The sequence below is a fragment of the Triticum urartu genome, chromosome 7 (genome assembly GCF_003073215.2).
Source record: "Triticum urartu cultivar G1812 chromosome 7, Tu2.1, whole genome shotgun sequence".
NCBI classification, from domain to species: domain Eukaryota; kingdom Viridiplantae; phylum Streptophyta; class Magnoliopsida; order Poales; family Poaceae; genus Triticum; species Triticum urartu.
In genome coordinates, this window is record NC_053028.1 from 286,489,214 (window position 1) to 286,508,542 (window position 19,329).

The window sequence follows — 19,329 nt, forward strand, 5'->3', positions numbered from 1 at the left end:
TTTATCATGAACTTAGTACCTGATAGTATTTGCATGTCTATGTTGTTGTAGATCAATGGCCCGTGCTACCGTTCCATTGAATTTTAATGCATTCCTAGAGAAAGCTAAGTTGAGAGATGATGGTAGCAACTACACGGACTGGGTCCGTAACTTGATGATTATCAGCATTGCTGCACAGAAGAATTACGTCCTGGAAGCACCGCTAGGTGCAAGACCCGCCGCAGGAGCAACTCCAAACGTTATGAACGTCTAGCAGAGCAAAGTTGATGACTACATGATAGTTCAGTGTGCCATGCTTTATGGCTTAGAATCGGGACTTCAAAGACGTTTTGAACGTCATGGAGCATATGAGAAGTTCCAAGAGTTGAAGCTAATATTTCAAGCAAACGCCCGAACTGAGAGATATGAAGTCTCCAATAAGTTCTATAGCTGCAAAATGGAGGAGAATAGTTCTGTCAGTGAACATATACTCAAAATGTCTGGGTACCACAACCACTTGACTCAACTGGGAGTTAATCTTCCTGATGATAGTGTCATTGATAGAGTTCTTCAATCACTGCCACCAAGATACAAAAGCTTCGTGATGAACTATAATATGCAAGGGATGGATCAGACAATTCCCGAGCTCTTCGCGATGCTAAAGGCTACGGAGATAGAAATCAAGAAGGAGCATCAAGTGTTGATGGTTAACAAGACCACTAGTTTCAAGAAAAATGGCAAAGGGAAGAAGGGGAACTTCAAGAAGAACGGCAAGCAAATTGTTGCTCAAGTGAAGAATCCCAAGTCTGCACCTAAGCCTGAGACTGAGTGCTTCTACATCAACCGCGTTACTAAACGCTTCCGCTTTCGGTCTATGAGGGTACGTGGACACACTCTCCCGTCTCGTTGCTATGCATCTCCTAGATAGATCTTGCGTGATTGTAGGTAAATTTTTTGAAATACTGCGTTCCCAACATTGATATCTTTAGGACATGGCATTTTCTCAATTGCATCAACCTTAGCTTTGTCCACTTCAATACCACTTTCGGAAATTTTATGGCCCAAGACAATACCGTCATTAACCATAAAGTGGCACTTCTCCCAATTCAAGACAAGATTTGTTTGTTCACATCTCTGCAAAACTCGATCAAGATTGCTTAAAACAACATCAAAAGACTTCCCATAAACAAAGAAATCATCCATGAAAACCTCAACAATCTTTGAAAGTTAGCAGGTGCATTGTATAAACCAAAAGGCATATGTCTACAAGCATAAGTTCCAAAGGGACAAGTAAAAGTGGTCTTTTCTTGATCAGGTTGAGAAACATGTATTTGTGAAAAACTAGAGTATCCATCAAGAAAGCAATAATGTGTGTGCTTAGATAATCTTTCTAACATTTGATCAATAAAAGGCAGAGGGTAATGATCTTTTCTAGTTGCTTTGTTTAATTTTCTAAAATCAATTACCATTCTATAACCTGTAACAATTCTGTGTGGAATAAGTTCATTCTTATCATTAGGAACAACAGTAATACCTCCCTTTTTAGGGACACAATGAACAGGACTTACCCATCTACTATCAGCTATAGGGTAGATTATACCTGCTTCCAGAAGTTTTAAAATTTCCGTTCTTACCACTTCCTTCATTTTTGGATTTAACCGACGTTGGTGATCAACAACGGGTTTAGCATCAGGTTCCATATTAATTTTGTGCTGACATAGAGTGGGACTAATGCCCTTTAAATCATCAAGAGTATATCCAATAGCAGCTTGGTGCTTCCTTAGAACATTCAATAATCTTTCTTCTTCATGTTCTGAAAGGTTAGTACTAATAATAACTGGATATATCTTCTTTTCATCAAGATAAGCATATTTCAAAGTGTCTGGCAATTGTTTTAATTCAAACATTGGATCATCTTTAGGTGGAGGAGGACCTCCTAGAGTTTCAATAGGCAAATTGTGTTTAAGTAGAGGACATTGCTCAAAGAAAATCTTATATAGGTAAATCATTTTCATGGTCTAGCAAATATTTTTCTAGTGGATCAGTAGGAGGCACAGCAAAAGAAACAAGACCAATTAATTCATCTTTACTAGGCAATTCTGTTTTATGAAGTTTTCTACTAAACTTGGAAAAATTAAACTCGTGAGACTCATCACCAAAACTAACACCGACAGTTTGTTTCTCACAGTCTATTCTAGCATTAACGGTATTCGAGAAAGGTCTACCAATGATATTGGGACAGAAGTCATCTTGTGGGGAACCAAGAACAAGAAAATCAGTAGGGTATTTTATTTTCCCACACAAGACTTCAACATCTCTAACAATCCCAATTGGTGATATAGTGTCTCTATTAGCAAGTTTGATAGTAACATCTATGCCTTCTATCTCTACGGGTGCTATGTCATTCATAATTTCTTGATATAAGGAATAAGGAATAGCACGCATGCTAGCACCTATGTCACATAAACCATGATAATAGTGATCTCCTATTTTAACTGAGACAACGGGCATGCCAACCACAGGTCTATGTTTATCCTTTTTATCAGGTTTGGCAATTCTAGCAGCTTCTTCGCAGAAGTAAATAACATGCCCATCTACATTTTCTTCCAAGAGATCCTTAACCATAGCAATACTAGGTTCTATTTTAATTTGTTCATCAGGTTTAGGTGTTCTAATATAGCTTTTGTTGACCACAATTGAAACTTTAGCATGTTCCTTTATCCTAACAGGGAAAGGTGGTTTCTCAATATAAGCAGTAGGAACAACCAGATCAACATTACAAATTATAGTTTCTTCTTTAACTGGTACTGGTTCTTTAATTTCTTCTTTAATAGGTGGGTGATATTTAAACAACTTCTCTTTAGGGAGATCAACATGAGTAGCAAATGATTCACAAAAGGAAGCTACTATCTCAGAGTCAAGTCCATATTTAGTGCTAAATTTTTGAAAAGCATCGGTATTCATAAAAGATTTAACACAATCATACTTAAGTTTAATACCTAACTCTTTACCTTCGTTGAGTTCTCAATATTCAGAGTTGCGTTTAATTCTTTCCAAAAGATCCCACGGAATTCAATAGTCTTCTTCATAAAAGAACTAGCACAAGAAGTATCAAGCATGGTTTGATCATTACGAGAAAGCCGAGCATAAAAATTCTGAATAATATCTCTTGAGAGCTCATGATTGGGGCATGAATATGAAATTGAATTAAGCCAAGCTAGAGCGATACTTTCTCCTTCACAAGGCCAAGAATTATATACGTAATTCCGATCATGATGAACTAGATGCATAGGATAAAAAATTTGGTGGAACTCCAATTCCAAGATCCAATATCATCGCATAGCCTATACCATGCCAATGCTTTTCCCTTAAAGATAAAGGAAAAACCTTCTTCATAACTTCATCTTCGGGTAAACCTGCAAGCTTGAACAATCCACAAATTTGTTCTACATATATCAAGTGCATATCAGGATGTTCGGTTCAGTCTCCTGCATAAGGATTAGCTAGCAGTTGTTCTATCATACCCGAAGGAATTTCATACTCAATATTTTCAGTAGGTTCCTTTTGTGAGGTGCAGTAGGTTGAGGGGTAGCTAATTGTGGTTCCGGTCGAGGTGCAGATAACCTGAACAAACCCCTCAAAGGATTGTTTTCCATAGTAACAAGTGACAATAAATTTCAGCACACTATATAAATGTTTCCTTACCAAATTCCACCTACCAAAGGCGCTTCACTCCCCGGCAACGGTGCCAGAAAATAGCCTTGATGACCCAAAAGTATAGGGGATAAATTGTAGCTCTTTTCGATAAGTAAGAGTGTCGAACCCAACAAGGAGCAGAGGGAAATGACAAGTGGTTTTCAGCAAGGTAATGTTTGTAAGTGCTGAAACTATAAGTAACAGGATAGTTTGATAGCAAGATAATTTGTAACTAACAAGTAATGATAATAGTAGCAAAAGTGCAACAAGGTAGCCCAATCCTTTTGAGGCAAAGGACAGGCCAAAACGGTCTCTTATGATAAGCAAAGCGCTCTTGAGGGTACACATGATTTTCATCTAGTCACTTTCACCATGTTGGTTTGGTTTGTGTTCGCTACTTTGATAATTTGATATGTGGGTGGACCGGTGCTTAGGTGATGTTCTTACTTGGAAAAACCTCCTACTTATGGTTAACCCTCCCGCAAGCATCCATAACTACGAGAAAAGTATTAATAATAAATTATAACCATAGCATTAAACTTTTGGATCCAATCGGTCCCTTACGGAATAGCGCATAAACTGGGGTTTAAGCTTCTGTCACTCTCGCAACCCATCATCTAATTGCTACTCCACAATGCATTCCCTTAGGAACAAATATGGCGAAGTTCCATGTAGTCGACGTTCACATGACACCATTAAGGGAATCACAACATACATACTATCAAAATATCAAACACATATCAAGTTCACATGATTACTTGCAACATGATTTCTCCCGTGACCTCAAGAACAAAAGTAACTACTCACAAATGATATACATGCTCATGATAAGAGGGGTATTACATAGCATATTGGATCTGAACATATAATCTTCCACCAAATAAACCATATAATAATCAACTGCAAGATGTAATCAACACTACTAGTCACCCACAAGCACCAATCTATAGTTCCGGTAACAAGATTGAACAAAAGAGATGAACCAGGGTTTGAGATGAGATGTGTTGTTGAAGATGTCGATGGAGATTGCCCTCCCCAAGATGGGAGAGTTGTTGGAGATGATGATGAGGACAATTTCCCCCTCCGGGAGGGAAGTTTCCCCGGCAAAATCGCTCCGCCAGAGGGCAAAAGTGCTCCTTCCCAAGTTCCGCCTTGAGACGGCAGAGCTCCGTCCCGAAAGTCCTCCCCTTATTTTTTCTAGGTCAAAATGACTTATATACCAGAAGATGGGCACCGGAGGTGGGCCTGGGTGAGCACAACCCACCAGGGCGCGCCTGGGCTCCTTGGCGCGCCCAGGTGGGTTGTGCCCACCTGGTGGGCCTCCTCTGGTACTTATTTGCTCCAATGTTGTTCATATATTCCATGAAAATTCTCCGTGAAGTTTCAGGTTGTTTGGAGTTATGTAGAATAGGTAGCTTGATGTAGCTTTTCCAGTTCCAGATTTCCAACTGCTGGAATTCTCTCTCTTTGTGTATACCTTGCATATTATGAGAGAAAAGGCATTAGAATTACTCCAAAAAGCATTATTATGGATAAAAACATCATAAATAACAGTAGGAAAACATGATGCAAAATGGACGTATCAAGATCTTCGTTGAATATGTAGGAACCAATATGGGCATCCAGGTCCCGCTATTGGTTATTGACCGTAGAAGTGTCTCGGTCATGTCTACATCATTCTCGAACCCGCAGGGTCCGCACGCTTAACGTTCATTGATGATATAGTACTATATGAGTTATGTATATTGGTGACCGAATGTTTCTTGGAGTCCCGGATGAGATGACGGACATGACGAGGAGCTCCGGAATGGTCCGGAGGTAAAGATTGATATACAGGATGATAGTATTTGGTCTCCGAAAAAGTTTCAGAACGCACCGGATATTTATTGGATCACCGGAAGGGGTTTCGGAAGGCCACGGGAAGTTATTAGGCCTAATGGGCCAAGAAGAGGGGAGCACACCAGCCCACAGGGGGCTGGCGCGCCCCCATCCTGGCCGCCGGCCTTGTAAAGGAAAGAGGAGGGGCTGGCCCCCTCCTGCCTTTTTCCACGCAAGGAAGAAAGGGAAGGGGGCACCCTAGGGCAGCCAACCCCCCTTTCCTTCCCCCATGCGCCTAAGCAGGAAGGGGGCGCAGCTAGGGCAGGCGCCTAGGGTAGCTGTCGGCCCCCTTGGGGCGCACCCTAGGCAGCCTCCCCTCCCCCTCCACCTCTATATATGTGAGGGTGGGAGGGGGCACGACACACCGTGATTCCCAAGCCGTGTGCAACGCCCCCTCTCCCTCTAGTTCATCCTCCGCTCTAAACCATTGTGCTTAGCGAAGCCCTACGAAAAAGTTTCACCACCACCGTCATCACGCCGTCGTGCTGCCGGAACTCATCTGCTACTTCGTCTCTCTTGCTGGATTGAGAAGGCGAGGACGTCATCGAGCTGAACGTGTGATGAACGCGGAGGTGCCGTGTGTTCGGTGCTTGATCGGTATGGATCGTGAAGTTGTACGACTACATCAACCGCGTTGATAAACGCTTCCGCTTCGCAATCTACAAGGGTATGTACATGCTCTCCCCCTCTCGTAGTTATGCATCTCCATGGATAGATCTTGCGTGTGCGTAGAATTTTTTTGTTTTCCATGCAACGTTCCCCTACATCTTTCTCTCCCCCTTTCTCTCTCACACACACGCACACACAGACTCTCCCTACATATGACTATTCTCACTCCATCACAAAAACACACGAAAACACACACACTCTCTCTCCTAGGTATGACAATCTCTCACTCTCCATCACAAACACACGCATTGTCTCTTTCTCTCCCCTACATCTATCTCGATCTCTCTTGGGGTCTCTTTCTCGCACGCACACTTTCTCTCTCAATCTTCCACCCATATAGTTCCCTCACGGTCTCGAAGGGATATATCTGAATATCTGTCACACACATGCACCCTCTCTCACTCCTTGTCCATGCCTACATTTTCTCTCTTGGGCACACCTGCTAATTCTTTGTCCTTGTGACACCCACTTTCTCCATCTCCATTTCTCGCTCATGCACTGTCTTTCTCCTCTCTCTCTCTCTCGCTCTCTCTCGCTCTCTCTCTCCCTCTTGCACATACATCCATTCACCCACTCTAGCTATCTCACACGCCCATGATATCTCTCCCATGGGTCTCTCTAGATATCTCTCCCCCAGGTCTCTCTCGGCCTCTCTCTCCCTATGTCTCTCTCGATCTTCCCCAGGTCCCTCTCAATCTCTCTCCCTACATATATCTCAATCGTTCTCCCTTAATTAGAGAAACTCTAGCAGACCCCGCAAAACGCCCCGGCCCGCAAAATAACCGCCAAATTGCGGGCCGGGGCCAGAAAATCTGCACGATCATACCCCGCATCCCGCCCCGGCCCGCAAATTTTTTTGCGGGGCGCGGCAAATCTTCTCCCCCAACCTCTATCTTCACGGGCTGGGAGGCCGACCCGAGCTCAACCCCCATCCCGCGCGAGATTTGGCGGGAGGCACATTTCCACGCGCCCTTTCCCGCTCCCCGCACCCTCCTCCACCATTGCCCCCCCTCCGCAAGCTCCGGCTCCTCCTCCACGGCCGTCCCTCGCCACCATGGACGACTGTGACGCCCAGATAATTAGGCTACAGTAATCGCACGTCAATGGTGCCACGTCACACGATTACTGTTGCTAACCTCGCGTTAGTTCGAAACCGATCCAACTTCAAAATTGAATTAAAGGCAAACAACAAAAGTTTTCAGAAACTAAAACTAAAATGTTCAGGTTGTGTCAAATAAATCGTAAGTAGTAATGGTGGAGAAACCACATTTTTATAAAATATTTAAATGCTCTAAATTAACTAAAACAGCAACTTGAACAATTAATTAAATACCTTTTCAACTTATAAGGTTACAAACTATTTTAATTAAATGCCAAAATAATATTGGCAGTGGTATATTTGGTAATGCTAGTTTAGGTACTATTTTTATATTTTATAAAAATAAAATAATTAGTAAACAAAATAGGAAACTAATAGATAGTAAAAGAAAAGTAAACAAAAGGTAAAAGGATTTTTTTTAAAAGGTAAACAAGCCCCCTGTTCACTGGACCCAAGCCACTAGAGCCGGCCCAGCCCCACCCCCCCCACACCCGCGGTCGATCCCCTCCTTTCACTGCTCCTCCGACTGGGCGCCTGGACGCGCTCCCACCCGACCGCCTCGCCGGCGACGCTGGGAGGAGGATAAGGCCGCCAGCTCTCCGACGCCTCGGCCCCCTCGCCTCCCACTTGCCTGCTCTGCTCAACTCGCCCCCCACTCCTCTCCCTTCCCCCTCCTCCAGATCCATCGAGCGCTGCCACCGCCGTCGCTCCACCGTGGCCATGGCCAACGCCCTCCCTGGGCCTTGTTGAGCACGCCCACGCGGCCACCAAGCTCCCTTCGCCTCGCCGACGTGTTCACGAGCTTCGCCATCGCCCTCCTCGTCTTCTGGTGCCACCCGTTGGAGTTAGGCGCCTCTGCTTCGACCGGATCGGGATCGTCTTCAACCTCCAGTCGCCGGCAATCTTCCTCGATTTGAGCATCCCCTGCTGCTCCTAGTCACTCGCCGGGCCTCCGTGTGCCTCCGCGGTGAGCCCCTCTGCCGATTCCCCGCCTTTCCCCTTCGAATCCCTCGCCGTAGGAGTCCCCACCCGTGCTAGGCCGTCACGTCCGGAGCTTCGCACTCCGCGCTCCTGGCCACGCTCCCCCGAGCCCTTGCCGCATCCGTCCGCGTCCCTGCGGCACCCATGAACGCCCGCCCCGCCTGCTGCCGTCCAGCCGCTCCCCTGCCTCGCGCCCGCGCGCCATGGTCGCATAGCACCGCGGCCACGCGCCCACCGGCCCGCACGCTGCTTGCGGCCGCTGCCGTTGCGTGCCTTCGCCTAGCCCCGTGCCTTCTCTGCTGCTGCGTGCTTGCTGCTCACGCACCGCTGCTGCTCTGCTGAATCTGCTGCTGCTTACTACTACTGCCGCCGCTGGTTGCTACTATGATGCTGCTCTGCTATAGTAACATTCAGTTACTGTAGTAGTAGCTAGCTTTTGCGCTGCTATGCTGTTTAGCTCTCTGGACAGCCCCTAAACAACAACTCATCAAGTGCTAACATGAGTAAAAATAATATGAGTAGAAAGTACACATGACAAACTCCATTTTATCCCACTGGACCAAATCCTTTCGATGCCTGGATTAAATCCTATGAAAATTGCAAAATGCTTTGTTGTGTTAACAGGGAACATAAGTAACCCCTAGCTATGTGTTCCGTGTGTGTGCGTATGTGTATTCTGTGTGTGTGGCCGGCCGTGACTAATTTCCAGCCATGTCCAATTAGTTTAGGATTAATTAGTAGTTAGGTTATCTACTAGTAGATGACATGTGGGACTCCCCCTTGATTAAATTAGTGAGTTGTTTTATTATCATTTGAGACAATGGCATATGGGACCAGCCTACACTATTCATCTTTTGACTATTCAATCTTTGATTAGGTCAACCCACCCCGCTGGCCCCACTGGCATACTCATAGGCTAGAGTAACACTAGGAGGCAAAAATAATTACTGTTATAATTTCGAATTAAATTAAATCCAGTAATTTCTAGAAAATGAATTAAAACTTTAAAAATTAATATAAAATAATCCGTAGCTCGGATGAAAATAATTTATACATGAAAGTTGCTCAGAACGACGAGACGAAACCGAATACGCATCCCGTTCGTCCGCCATGCATCCCTAGCATAGCAAACACGCAACTTTCCCCCTCCGGTTCATCTGTCCGAAAACGCGAAACACCGGGGATACTTTCCCGGACGTTCCCCCCCTTCACCGGTATCACCTCATACCGCGTTAGGGCACCGCTAGCACCGTATATTGTCATGTTATGCCTTGTGATGCTTTGATTGCTTTGTTATTTATTGTATTCCCCCTCTGTTACTTCTTTCCGGTAGACCCCGAGACTGCCGGCGACCCCCCTCCAGTTCGACTACGGTGTTGACGACACGTCCTCCTTGCCAGAGCAACCAGGCAAGCCCCCCCCCTTGATCACCAGATATCGCCTACTCTTCTCTATACTGCTTGCATTAGAGTAGTGTAGTATGTTACTGCTTTCCGTTATTCCTATCCTGATGCATAGCCTATCCTTGCTACTACTGTTGATACCATTACCTGCTATCCTACTGCTTAGTATAGGATGCTAGTGTTCCATCAGTGGCCTTACACTCTTGTCCGTCTGCCATGCTATACTACTGGGCCGTGATCACTTCGGGAGGTGATCACGGGCATATACAATATACTTTACACAGTTACCTTACCTGTGATACTGTTCGGAGATGGGGGCTGAAGGGGCAGGTGGCTCCATCCCGGTAGAGGTGGGCCTGGGTTCCCGACGGCCCCCGACTGTTACTTTGAGGCGGAGCGACAGGGCAGGTTGAGACAACCTAGGAGAGAGGTGGGCCTGGCCCTGGTCGGCGTTCGCGGACACTTAACACGCTTAACGAGATCTGGGTTTTTGATCTGAGTCTGGCCATTTGGTCTATACGCACTAACCATCTATGCGGGAGTAGTTATGGGTATCCCGGCGTCGTGGTATCAGCCGAAGCCTTCGTGACGTCAGCGACTGAGCGGCGCGCGCCGGATTGGAACGTAAGCCTGCTCTTGTATTAAGGGGGCTAGTTCTGCTTCCAGCTGCGTTCGCAACGTGCAGGTGTGCTAAGGGCGATGGGCCCAGACCCCTGTGCGCTTAGGTTTAGACCGGCGTGCTGACCTCTCTGTTGTGCCTAGGTGGGGCTGCGACGTGTTGATCTTTCGTGGCCGGGCATGACCCCGAAAAGTGTGTCCGGCCAAATGGGATCAAGCGTGTTGGGGTATGTGGTGCACCCCTGCAGGGAAGTTAATCTATTCGAATAGCCGTGATCTTCGGTAACAGGACGACTTGGAGTTGTACCTTGACCTTATGACAACTAGAACCGGATACTTAATAAAACACACCCTTCCAAGTGCCATATACAACCGGTGATCGCTCTCTCACAGGGCGACGAGGGGAGGATCATCGGTTAGGATTATGCTATGCGATGCTACTTGGAGGACTTCAGTCTACTCTCTTCTACATGTTGCGAGACGGAGGCTGCCAGAAGCGTAGTCTTCGAAAGGATTAGATATCCCCCTCTTATTCTGGCATTCTGCAGTTCAGTCCACATATGATACCCCTTACTCCATTTGATACCCATGCATATGTAGTGTAGCTCCTTGCTTGCGAGTACTTTGGATGAGTACTCACGGTTGCTTTCTCCCCCTTTTCCCCCTTTTCCTTTCATTCTGGTTGTCGCAACCAGATGCTGGAGTCCAGGAGCCAGACGCCACCGTCGACGACGACTCCTACTACACCGGAGGTGCCTACTACTACGTGATGCCCGCTGACGACGACCAGGAGTAGTTAGGAGGATTCCCAGGCAGGAGGCCTGCGCCTCTTTCGATCTGTATCCCAGTTTGTGCTAGCCTTCTTAAGGCAAACTTGTTTAACTTATGTCTGTACTCAGATATTGTTGCTTCCGCTGACTCGTCTATGATCGAGCTCTTGTATTCGAGCCCTCGAGGCCCCTGGCTTGTAATATGATGCTTGTATGACTTATTTTATTTGTAGAGTTGTGTTTTGATATCTTCCCGTGAGTCCCTGATCTTGATCGTACACGTTTGCGTGTATGATTAGTGTACGATTAATCGGGGGCGTCACAATGACCCCATGCCATCCCCCGTCACCGTCGAGGTCGCGCACGTCCCTTCCCCTCGGGTGGATCTCGTCGCCGGCCATGTTGTCCCCGTCGCCGTCGCCCAAGCCCACGACGCGCCTGCCCGCAAGCGGCAGGGCGACGTGGTCGTGCAGGGCAGGAATCCGGCTGCCCCCGCCGCGGTGGCCTGCGCTCCGGGCGCCAACGCGGCAGCGCGATCCCGGCCGGCGGCGGAGAAGGTCGGCAAGGTCGCGGGTGTAAAGCGGAGGAAGGTTCCGGCTTCAAAGAAGCCACCTTCTTCAACCTCCCGCTCCATCCCCCGCAAGGAGGTGCTCCGGCGATGCCGTTCAACAATGCCGCTCCCCCCGCGAGCGAGGTGTTCGACGAAATGGCCGGAAGGTATGCGTCTTCGATCTTGGCGATTCCCTTTCATTTTTCTCCATTATTCTCGATAGCGTGTGACTTGTTATCGTTCGCTATAGCGGTGGTTCGAACAATGCAACAACCGAGTTCGTGAACTTGTTGGACACGAACGCAGTTGACATTGATCAAACCCCTTTCGAACCATTCGACTATAATGAAACGGAGGACGGCGTGGATGATCATGGTTGTGCGGATGAATTGGAGGAGATCGAAGCGGAAGTGTTTGAGCAATCGCAAGCAAAATCTAGGAAAAGCATCAGATCGAAGAACTACACGATTTTGGAAGATCAAGCTTTGATTCAAGCATGGAGTGCGGTGTCTCTTGATGCATGCACGGGTACTTCTCAAACATCCAAGAGATATTGGCAAAGGATCAAAGATAAATACTTCCGCATTATGGCAAAGCATCCCAATAGGACTCCACGCACATTTCGGTCGCTTCAAGGGCGTTGGGAGAATATCAAGCCTATGTGCAGCCGTTGGGCAGCTTGCTTGGAGCAAGTACGCAATGCACCTCCAAGTGGCACTGTGGAGTCCGACTATGTGAGTTTGTTTTTCCTTTGTTCAAATTGTGCATCATCATATTGCATCATGGGAAATTATTGGATCACTTTGTTCACATTGTGTAGGACAAGATTGCTCAACATAGATACAAAGACATGGAAGCTTCGGAAGGCAAATTTTTCAAACTAGAGCATTGGTGGGAGTTGCTCCAAAAGTGCGAGAAGTGGAAGTTGATCGACAAAGAATCCCCACCAAAGAGAGGCTCACTTACAAACATGGATGAAGATGAGGATGACGATGGCCCAAGAAATTTGCACAAGCCCGATGGCGACAAGAAGATCAAGGAGAAGATGAAGAGAGAGCAAGAAGCATCGAGCTTGAGGGAGAAGATTGATGCCATGGTGCAATCCAACGAGTCGATGTTGCTGAAGTCGTTGGAGATTAAGAAAGAGTTGGCCGAGAAGAAGGCGAAGGAGAAGCAAGAAAAGTGGCTGTTGCTCAAAGAAGAGGGGCTGCGCAAAGCTGCCATCGAGGAGAGAAGAGCACGCGCCGCTGAAAACAAATCCATGTCCATGTTGCTCGCCGAAGAGAACAAGATCATGTCAATGAACCGCAATGACATGGACGACCTCACCAAAACATGGCATGATAGGGCAAGGAGAGAAATCTTGAAGAGAAGAATGGTGGCGTCGACCGGTCCGTGCTACAGTTCCGGTGATGTTTTCTCCGCTCCATATGGTGGCAATGTGGATGATTTCGGTGCGGGGGTTGGAACAAGCGCTGGAGGTGGATTCGGTGGCGCCGATGAACTTCAAGGTGGACTCGATGGTGCGGAGTGAAGATCGACCAAGATGATGCCGGACATGGGCGCACACATTTTGCAGGGCCCTCTTTTGCATTAGCCGTAATGAACTTGGGTTCTATTTGCGCGTGAAACTATTTATGTCGTTTGAATTTGAACTTGTTTGTGAAATCCTATGTCAAATGCGAGATTTGCAGTTTATCTGTTTGCGGATTGTCGCGGTGGTGCCCGAGCAGATCCCGTAGAAGCCGACCCGTAAAAAGTCATATTCCGTGAATATACTTTTTTTACAGATCGGTTTGGGGGGTCTGCATCTGAGCCAGCCCGCGCCGGCCTGCAAAAACGGTTTTGTGTGAACTGCAAACGCGTTTTGCGGGCCGGCGGGATGCAGGGTCTGCTAGAGTTTCTCTTACCAAACCTCTCTTGGCCACGTGCTAGGGGTCTGTCTCTCTGTTGCACAAATCCACCCATTCTCTTCGTGTATCTCATGACCTCGTTTTCTCTCTCGGAGACGCGGCATGCTATCTCTCCATAAGGCACACACATTGTCTCTACTTTATCATGAGTTGTCCCTTTCTCTTACACACACACCCACTTTTGCACACTCACTCCTCTCTCAGATACACATTTGATCTTTCTCTAGTTCGGTAGGAGTATCTCGTTGCATGTATCTCTCTCTTAGGGGCTTCTTCCTCTCTCTCCACCTTTCTTTGTCGCACACACACGCACCCAATTCCCCTCTTTCCTCATAAAGAGATATCCCTCCCTGTCTCTACGAGACTCACCATTTCGACCATACCCCCACCACACATCATCTCTCCCACACAAACGCTCGACCTGTCTCCCTTGGGGTTTTCTCCATCTCTCCCTCTCTCATACACATCAAGCATATAACTTTCTCTCTGAGTCTCTCTCTCTCTCTCACTCACATAAATGAATGAACCCTCACCCCATCGTCTTTGATCTTGTATGTCTCACTCTCGGATTATTTGTACTATGACCCTCCATCTTTGTTTCTCTCTCTCTTTCTCATGCACACACACTAGCTACATATCGTTGGGCCACACTATCTCCTGACACACCTCCTCTCTTTAGGTTTCACGCTCTATTTTCACATAGACACACACTTTCTCGTCGTGACTCTTTATCCCTCCTTCTCTCTCTTCCTATCTCTCTCGCTCACTCTCTCTCATACATCTCTCTTCCTATCTCTCTCGCTCACTCTCTCTCATACACACGCGCCATCTCTATGACTTCCTCTTTGTCTCTTACGCTCCCTCGCCCGACCCTCTTCTCTCTCATGCGCATACATTCTCTCTTTCTATCTAGGTGTCTCTCCATCGCACCCCTAGTATATACACCATCTTGATATAGGTCCTCTAAAACCATGTCTACTACACACTCACGCATTTACATTCTTATTATGTGCTCATGTTTGGAAAGAGGGGAAAAGAAGACGCGACAGTTAGCACCATCAGTAAGCTACAAAGAGGAGATTACCCTATTTAATTAGATTTAATGAAATTCCTTATACTTCTGCTTAGATTAAAAATGCTGCCATTTTCACCGTGCCAGATTTTTTACGTGATCTGAAGCGGATTGTTGTACTCTAGAAGTGTAGAAATGGCAGCTGCAGTTGTCTCCTCCATCGTGGCAAAATCAGAAAGGTGCCTCATAATGTAACCTCCGCAAACAAAGGTTGAGTGATGTCAGAGTCACAACAATGGTTGTGGTAGTCGGCTCTCCTTCGTCGTGCCAGTGGAATTGCCTATGTAAAGTCAGAGCTGCGGCAACGGCGCACCGTTGGCAACGATGATGGGCAACAAGTTGTATGTTCGGTCGTCTTTGACGGCATGAGCCTTGTATAGTTCTCCTTCATAGCTCTCCATCAAAGTTAGAGTTGCGTTGTCCTTGTCATGATTAGCAAAGTTCTGGCACAAACCTTCACGTGAGGGTCGATGATTATTTGCTATAAAGTTGTAGTCGCTTGCTCGGGAATTAGGAATGGTGATGAAGCCAGCTTGGAGAGATGTGGAGACGATGACGAAGTATGCTATCTCGATGAGGCTCTCTTTGTTGAGGTCCATGTGAGGTATTCTATGTGTGCCGTGCAACGGTTTGTGTCAATTTTTGCCCGGTTTTTCGTTAATTAACTGAAACTCTCTTTTGCCTAGCCAGTGGATGAGGCGGTTTAAAAATAAACTGTTGTCACAAAATGCCTAATCATCTAGTCATAGAATGTGTTACGGAATGCATCACAGGGATCTTAGTTCAACCAGAACCTACAACTCTTAATCACTGGATGAGGCAAATCTTTTGCCTTGGTTTAGAAATAAACTGCTGTCACGAAATGCTTAATAATCTAGTCGTAGAATGTGTTGCGGAATGCATGACAGGTATCTTAGTTCAACCTGAACTTTTTTTTTGAGTAAATAGTTCAACCTGAACTACATCTGAGAACGCGGATCTTAGTTCAGCCTGAACGTACGACTGAAAACCAAAAATGCAGTCCCTCCATTCAAATGAATAAGACATGCACACATTCTAAATTTCAACTTTGAACATAAATTAGAACAATCAAATGTGGATTATATTATGTGATAAAAAATCACACTGTTGAATTTGTATTGAAAGGGAGTTTTTGATAGTATAATTTTTATGTCAAAAAATGTATATTAGTGATCTAATTTACAGTCGAAGTTGGATTTTAAAAAGCATACGCACCTTATTTATTGGAATGAATTTCATGCGCGCTTTACTCATTGAAATGGAAGGAGTGGACAGATGGGATAACAGCAATCGTGGAGCAACCGAGACAAGTGCAGAACGCTAATAGTGTTGAATAAAGGCAACCTTAGTCCAAAGAACATTCTGGGTAGACTATGGAAACAGTACCAAATACTGAATACCATTTACAAACACAAATCTAAATACCCGACGAACATATATCCCATAAAATGGCCATTAGTTACTCATATTATGAATAAACTGTAATGTGCCGCACATTTACGCTCTACTATATGCTACAAAATCAGCTCGTTTTTTTCAACATAGATATGAACAGTGCAAGCACGGATCTAACGGAATCCTGAAGGTGGAAGTTTCAACTTTATAGCATAACAGGCTTCAGATCCTTGACAACATTGACATAGCTGGCTTGTCAGTGAACCAGGTCATCTCTCCGTCTTGCGGCTCAACCATCTCAACGGGCAGCAAATCTGATGAACTTTCATTGGCTGAAAGCGCTTTGTGAACTGCACCAGCTTTCCCAGCACCAGTGACCATAAGTGCGATATGTGCGGACGAATTGATCACAGGGAATGTGAATGTTATTCTCTCTGGTGGTGGCTTTGGAGAATCCTTGACATAGGTGACCAACTTCTGGTTTTCGTTGACAATAGGGTGTCCAGGGAAGAGGGAGGCGATATGGCCATCAGGGCCCATCCCCAAAAGCATAAGGTCAAACTTTGGGAACCCAGTTACTGGTGACACCGCAATCACACCATTCTTGATGAGCTGCTTTAAACAATTTTCATAGTCATCCGCAGCTCCCTCAACCGACAGTGCATCATTCATGGCGTAAACTTGGTTAGCAGGAACCGGCACCTATATTTGACATACAGAAAGAAAAATGTGAGTACAATCCTGTCAATGGAGAAGATTTCTTATTGATGGCATATAACTAGAATGCATGATGTTAATATAATGATGGTACAGTCAAACAAATATAATGATGATACAGATATGAAATTCGAACATTTATGTAACACATGTAGCAAAGTTCAAGTTGAATTCAACTGTACAAATATGACGTGTGGTTTTAGTTTGATTGACAAAATAAACGTATAGAACAGATGTTATGACCAGCATATTAGGGGCTTAGCCCAGTGGGTTATGGCCCAAGTATCTTAATCATTATTAGGGGCTTAGCCCAATTATCTTATCGTATTAGGATCGTTTGCTTAGGAGTCAAGTAAACCTCTCTATATAAGGAGAGGAGATGTATCAATCTAATCAAGCAAGAAGCAATCAATATTTGCTCGGCTTCCCTTAGGGAGCCGGGAGACCTAAACCCTAGCCGCCTCTTTCGTCGGCCGCGGTCACACCAGCCGCAAGGACGGCGCCCAGCCACCGGCCGCCACGCAATCTCCTCCGACCTCCTCCCTCCTTCCCTTACAGGCTACGCCCTAGACCGGGTAGAACCCTAGTTTCTACCAACAGACTACATACTCATACTCATACAAATATTCTTTTCTGAGCTAACAAAGAAAACCCCAGGCACACAACTCTCTCTCAATTCGATTATATGGTGTACCACTAAGGCTAATCTTATCTTCTAAATATGAGAGCCAACTGCCAAATGTAACCTATAAGAATGCCATGTCACCTCAATTCTTTCCCCATAGAATCAACCATCCAACAAACATAAATATCTGAGTGATCAAATCTATAAATTCTCAGTTCTAGACCGCTCCAGATTTCTTACTATAACTTAACACAAAACCAATTAAGTACAATCTTCCATAATTTAGATGAACAACTTTTCAGAGAAAAGGCAACCTACCTAGCTTTACTGAAAGCTAATAACAAAGTTTTTAGATGGACAATGGTCAGTGGATGTGACATTGTCTCCAAAGTTATTTCCCAGGAAACAATCTTTGCTTATTCACTGAGATTTCAACTAAAGGCATAATTCAGCTCTCTAATTTATGTCCACAATCCCCATTATGTAGTAGCTGACGGAAGTTCTCTACTTCATTTTTTTCACCGTAGGATAATACACCACTACAATTACAATAACGTGACAATGTGCATGTGCAGGTTCAATTCTAGTTTTTTTTTTACAATGGGTTCAAATCCTAGTAAACCTAGTATTCTACATTTTCTCAAACTATCCATCACATAAAGTTAATAACCCATATCAACAGAACCGTAACCATAAATAATGACAAGTCCAACAGAACGCAAATAATAGCATATAATCTACACAAAACATCAGAATATCCCGTTACTGCCACCGCTCAAATAGTCATCGAAGTCCCATTTCCGTTTGTACCCATCTTTAAACCACCCAACAGTAAGTTCATCAAAGATTATCCATACGAGCACCTTAGAGAGAAACTCATCCATGGCAAGTTTGTAGTTACTATCCGCGTGGTCCTTGGGAACCACCCTCTCGTCCGCCCAGAAAACGTGCCATCTGCTCCAGTCCACCGCCTCCAGGTACGGCGGCTCAGCCAGTTTCCTGTGATACCAAAAAAATAAAAATAAAATTAGACCTCTTCCCGGCCCATAATCCCGCGAGAGCCAAGCAAGAAATGTGCGGTGTTCATTCTCGAGGAGGTCCAAGAACCTCAGAGCTTTGATGAGAGAGCCGCCGGAAAGCACGACTGTGAAAGCGCTCCTCTCGGCGGCGAACTTCTCCGACAGTCCCGCCGCGTGCTCGGCCAGAGACGCCGCCAGGTCCTTCTCGGCGTCGAATATGAGAAGCTTCTTCCTGGAAGCCGCCTCGCCAGCAGCGCCCGGGGAGGCCATGGCAGAGACCGGGCCGAGGGGAGATTGCGATGGGGAAGAGGATAGTAGTCTGCAAGAAAGAGATCCGCGAGGGGTCGTCAGGATCCTGGAAGATGGCGATGATCGCCGGCTGGTGGTGGGGGAGAGGGAGTTCGAGGCGGCTGCGCCGGTGGCGGTGGACATGGCGGTGAGGGCGGCGAGGAGACCGGAAGGGAGAAGTGGTCGTTGGGTAAGAGGGACAGGTGGATTGGAAGATGTGGGTTGCTTTATACCCGTCGAGATCACGATGGACGGCCGGATCGCGCGGGACTGGCTGCTGCCGCCGCTTTTGAGGTGGACACGCGCCTCCGGTGATATGCGTAGCGAGTAGCGACCCTAGCGAGTGGAGTCCGAGCTCTTTTTTTCTTTTCTTTTTTGCCACTGCAACAAATCATCCAGATGACGTTTGCAAAAAGGGCACTGATAGGCGCCGGTGCGCTGGCCCAAGTTTGGGCCGGTCGCACCGCAGCCGCACGATTAGCGCGTCTGGCCCACGTCCTTCGTTGACTTCGTCTTCCAACACCATAATCCCTCTTTGCGAGTAGTCTCCCGCCCCGCCGGCAGCCCCGCCGACTGTAGACCTCAAAGTAGGTCACGCCTCGCGCTACCCCTCCCCTCGCAGCGCAGTTAGGCACC

General features: G+C 46.3%; 1 protein-coding gene across 1 annotated transcript; it reads right to left on the minus strand.

Annotated features, from left to right (window-relative positions):
• Positions 1–15,958: 15,958 nt before the first annotated feature.
• On the minus strand, positions 15,959–18,918 carry LOC125521435 (probable 6-phosphogluconolactonase 3, chloroplastic). The gene is made up of 3 exons (XM_048686488.1): positions 18,494–18,918; positions 18,250–18,385; positions 15,959–16,746 (listed from the first exon to the last, which is right to left on the minus strand). The coding sequence occupies exons 1-3, from the start codon at positions 18,835–18,837 to the stop codon at positions 16,267–16,269; spliced, it is 960 nt and encodes a 319-aa protein (XP_048542445.1). The 5' UTR covers positions 18,838–18,918; the 3' UTR covers positions 15,959–16,266.
• Between the last annotated feature and the right edge of the window lie 411 nt (positions 18,919–19,329).

Excerpts from the sequence above, each read along its gene's own strand:
- LOC125521435 (XM_048686488.1), bottom strand. The coding sequence starts at position 18,837 with ATGTCCACCGCCACCGGCGCAGCCGCCTCGAACTCCCTCTCCCCCACC. Across the intron at positions 18,386-18,493 it reads TCTCTCATCAAAGCTCTGAG|GAAACTGGCTGAGCCGCCGT; the intron begins GTTCTTGGACCT and ends TTGGTATCACAG. Across the intron at positions 16,747-18,249 it reads TGGATGAGTTTCTCTCTAAG|GTGCCGGTTCCTGCTAACCA; the intron begins GTGCTCGTATGG and ends TGTCAAATATAG.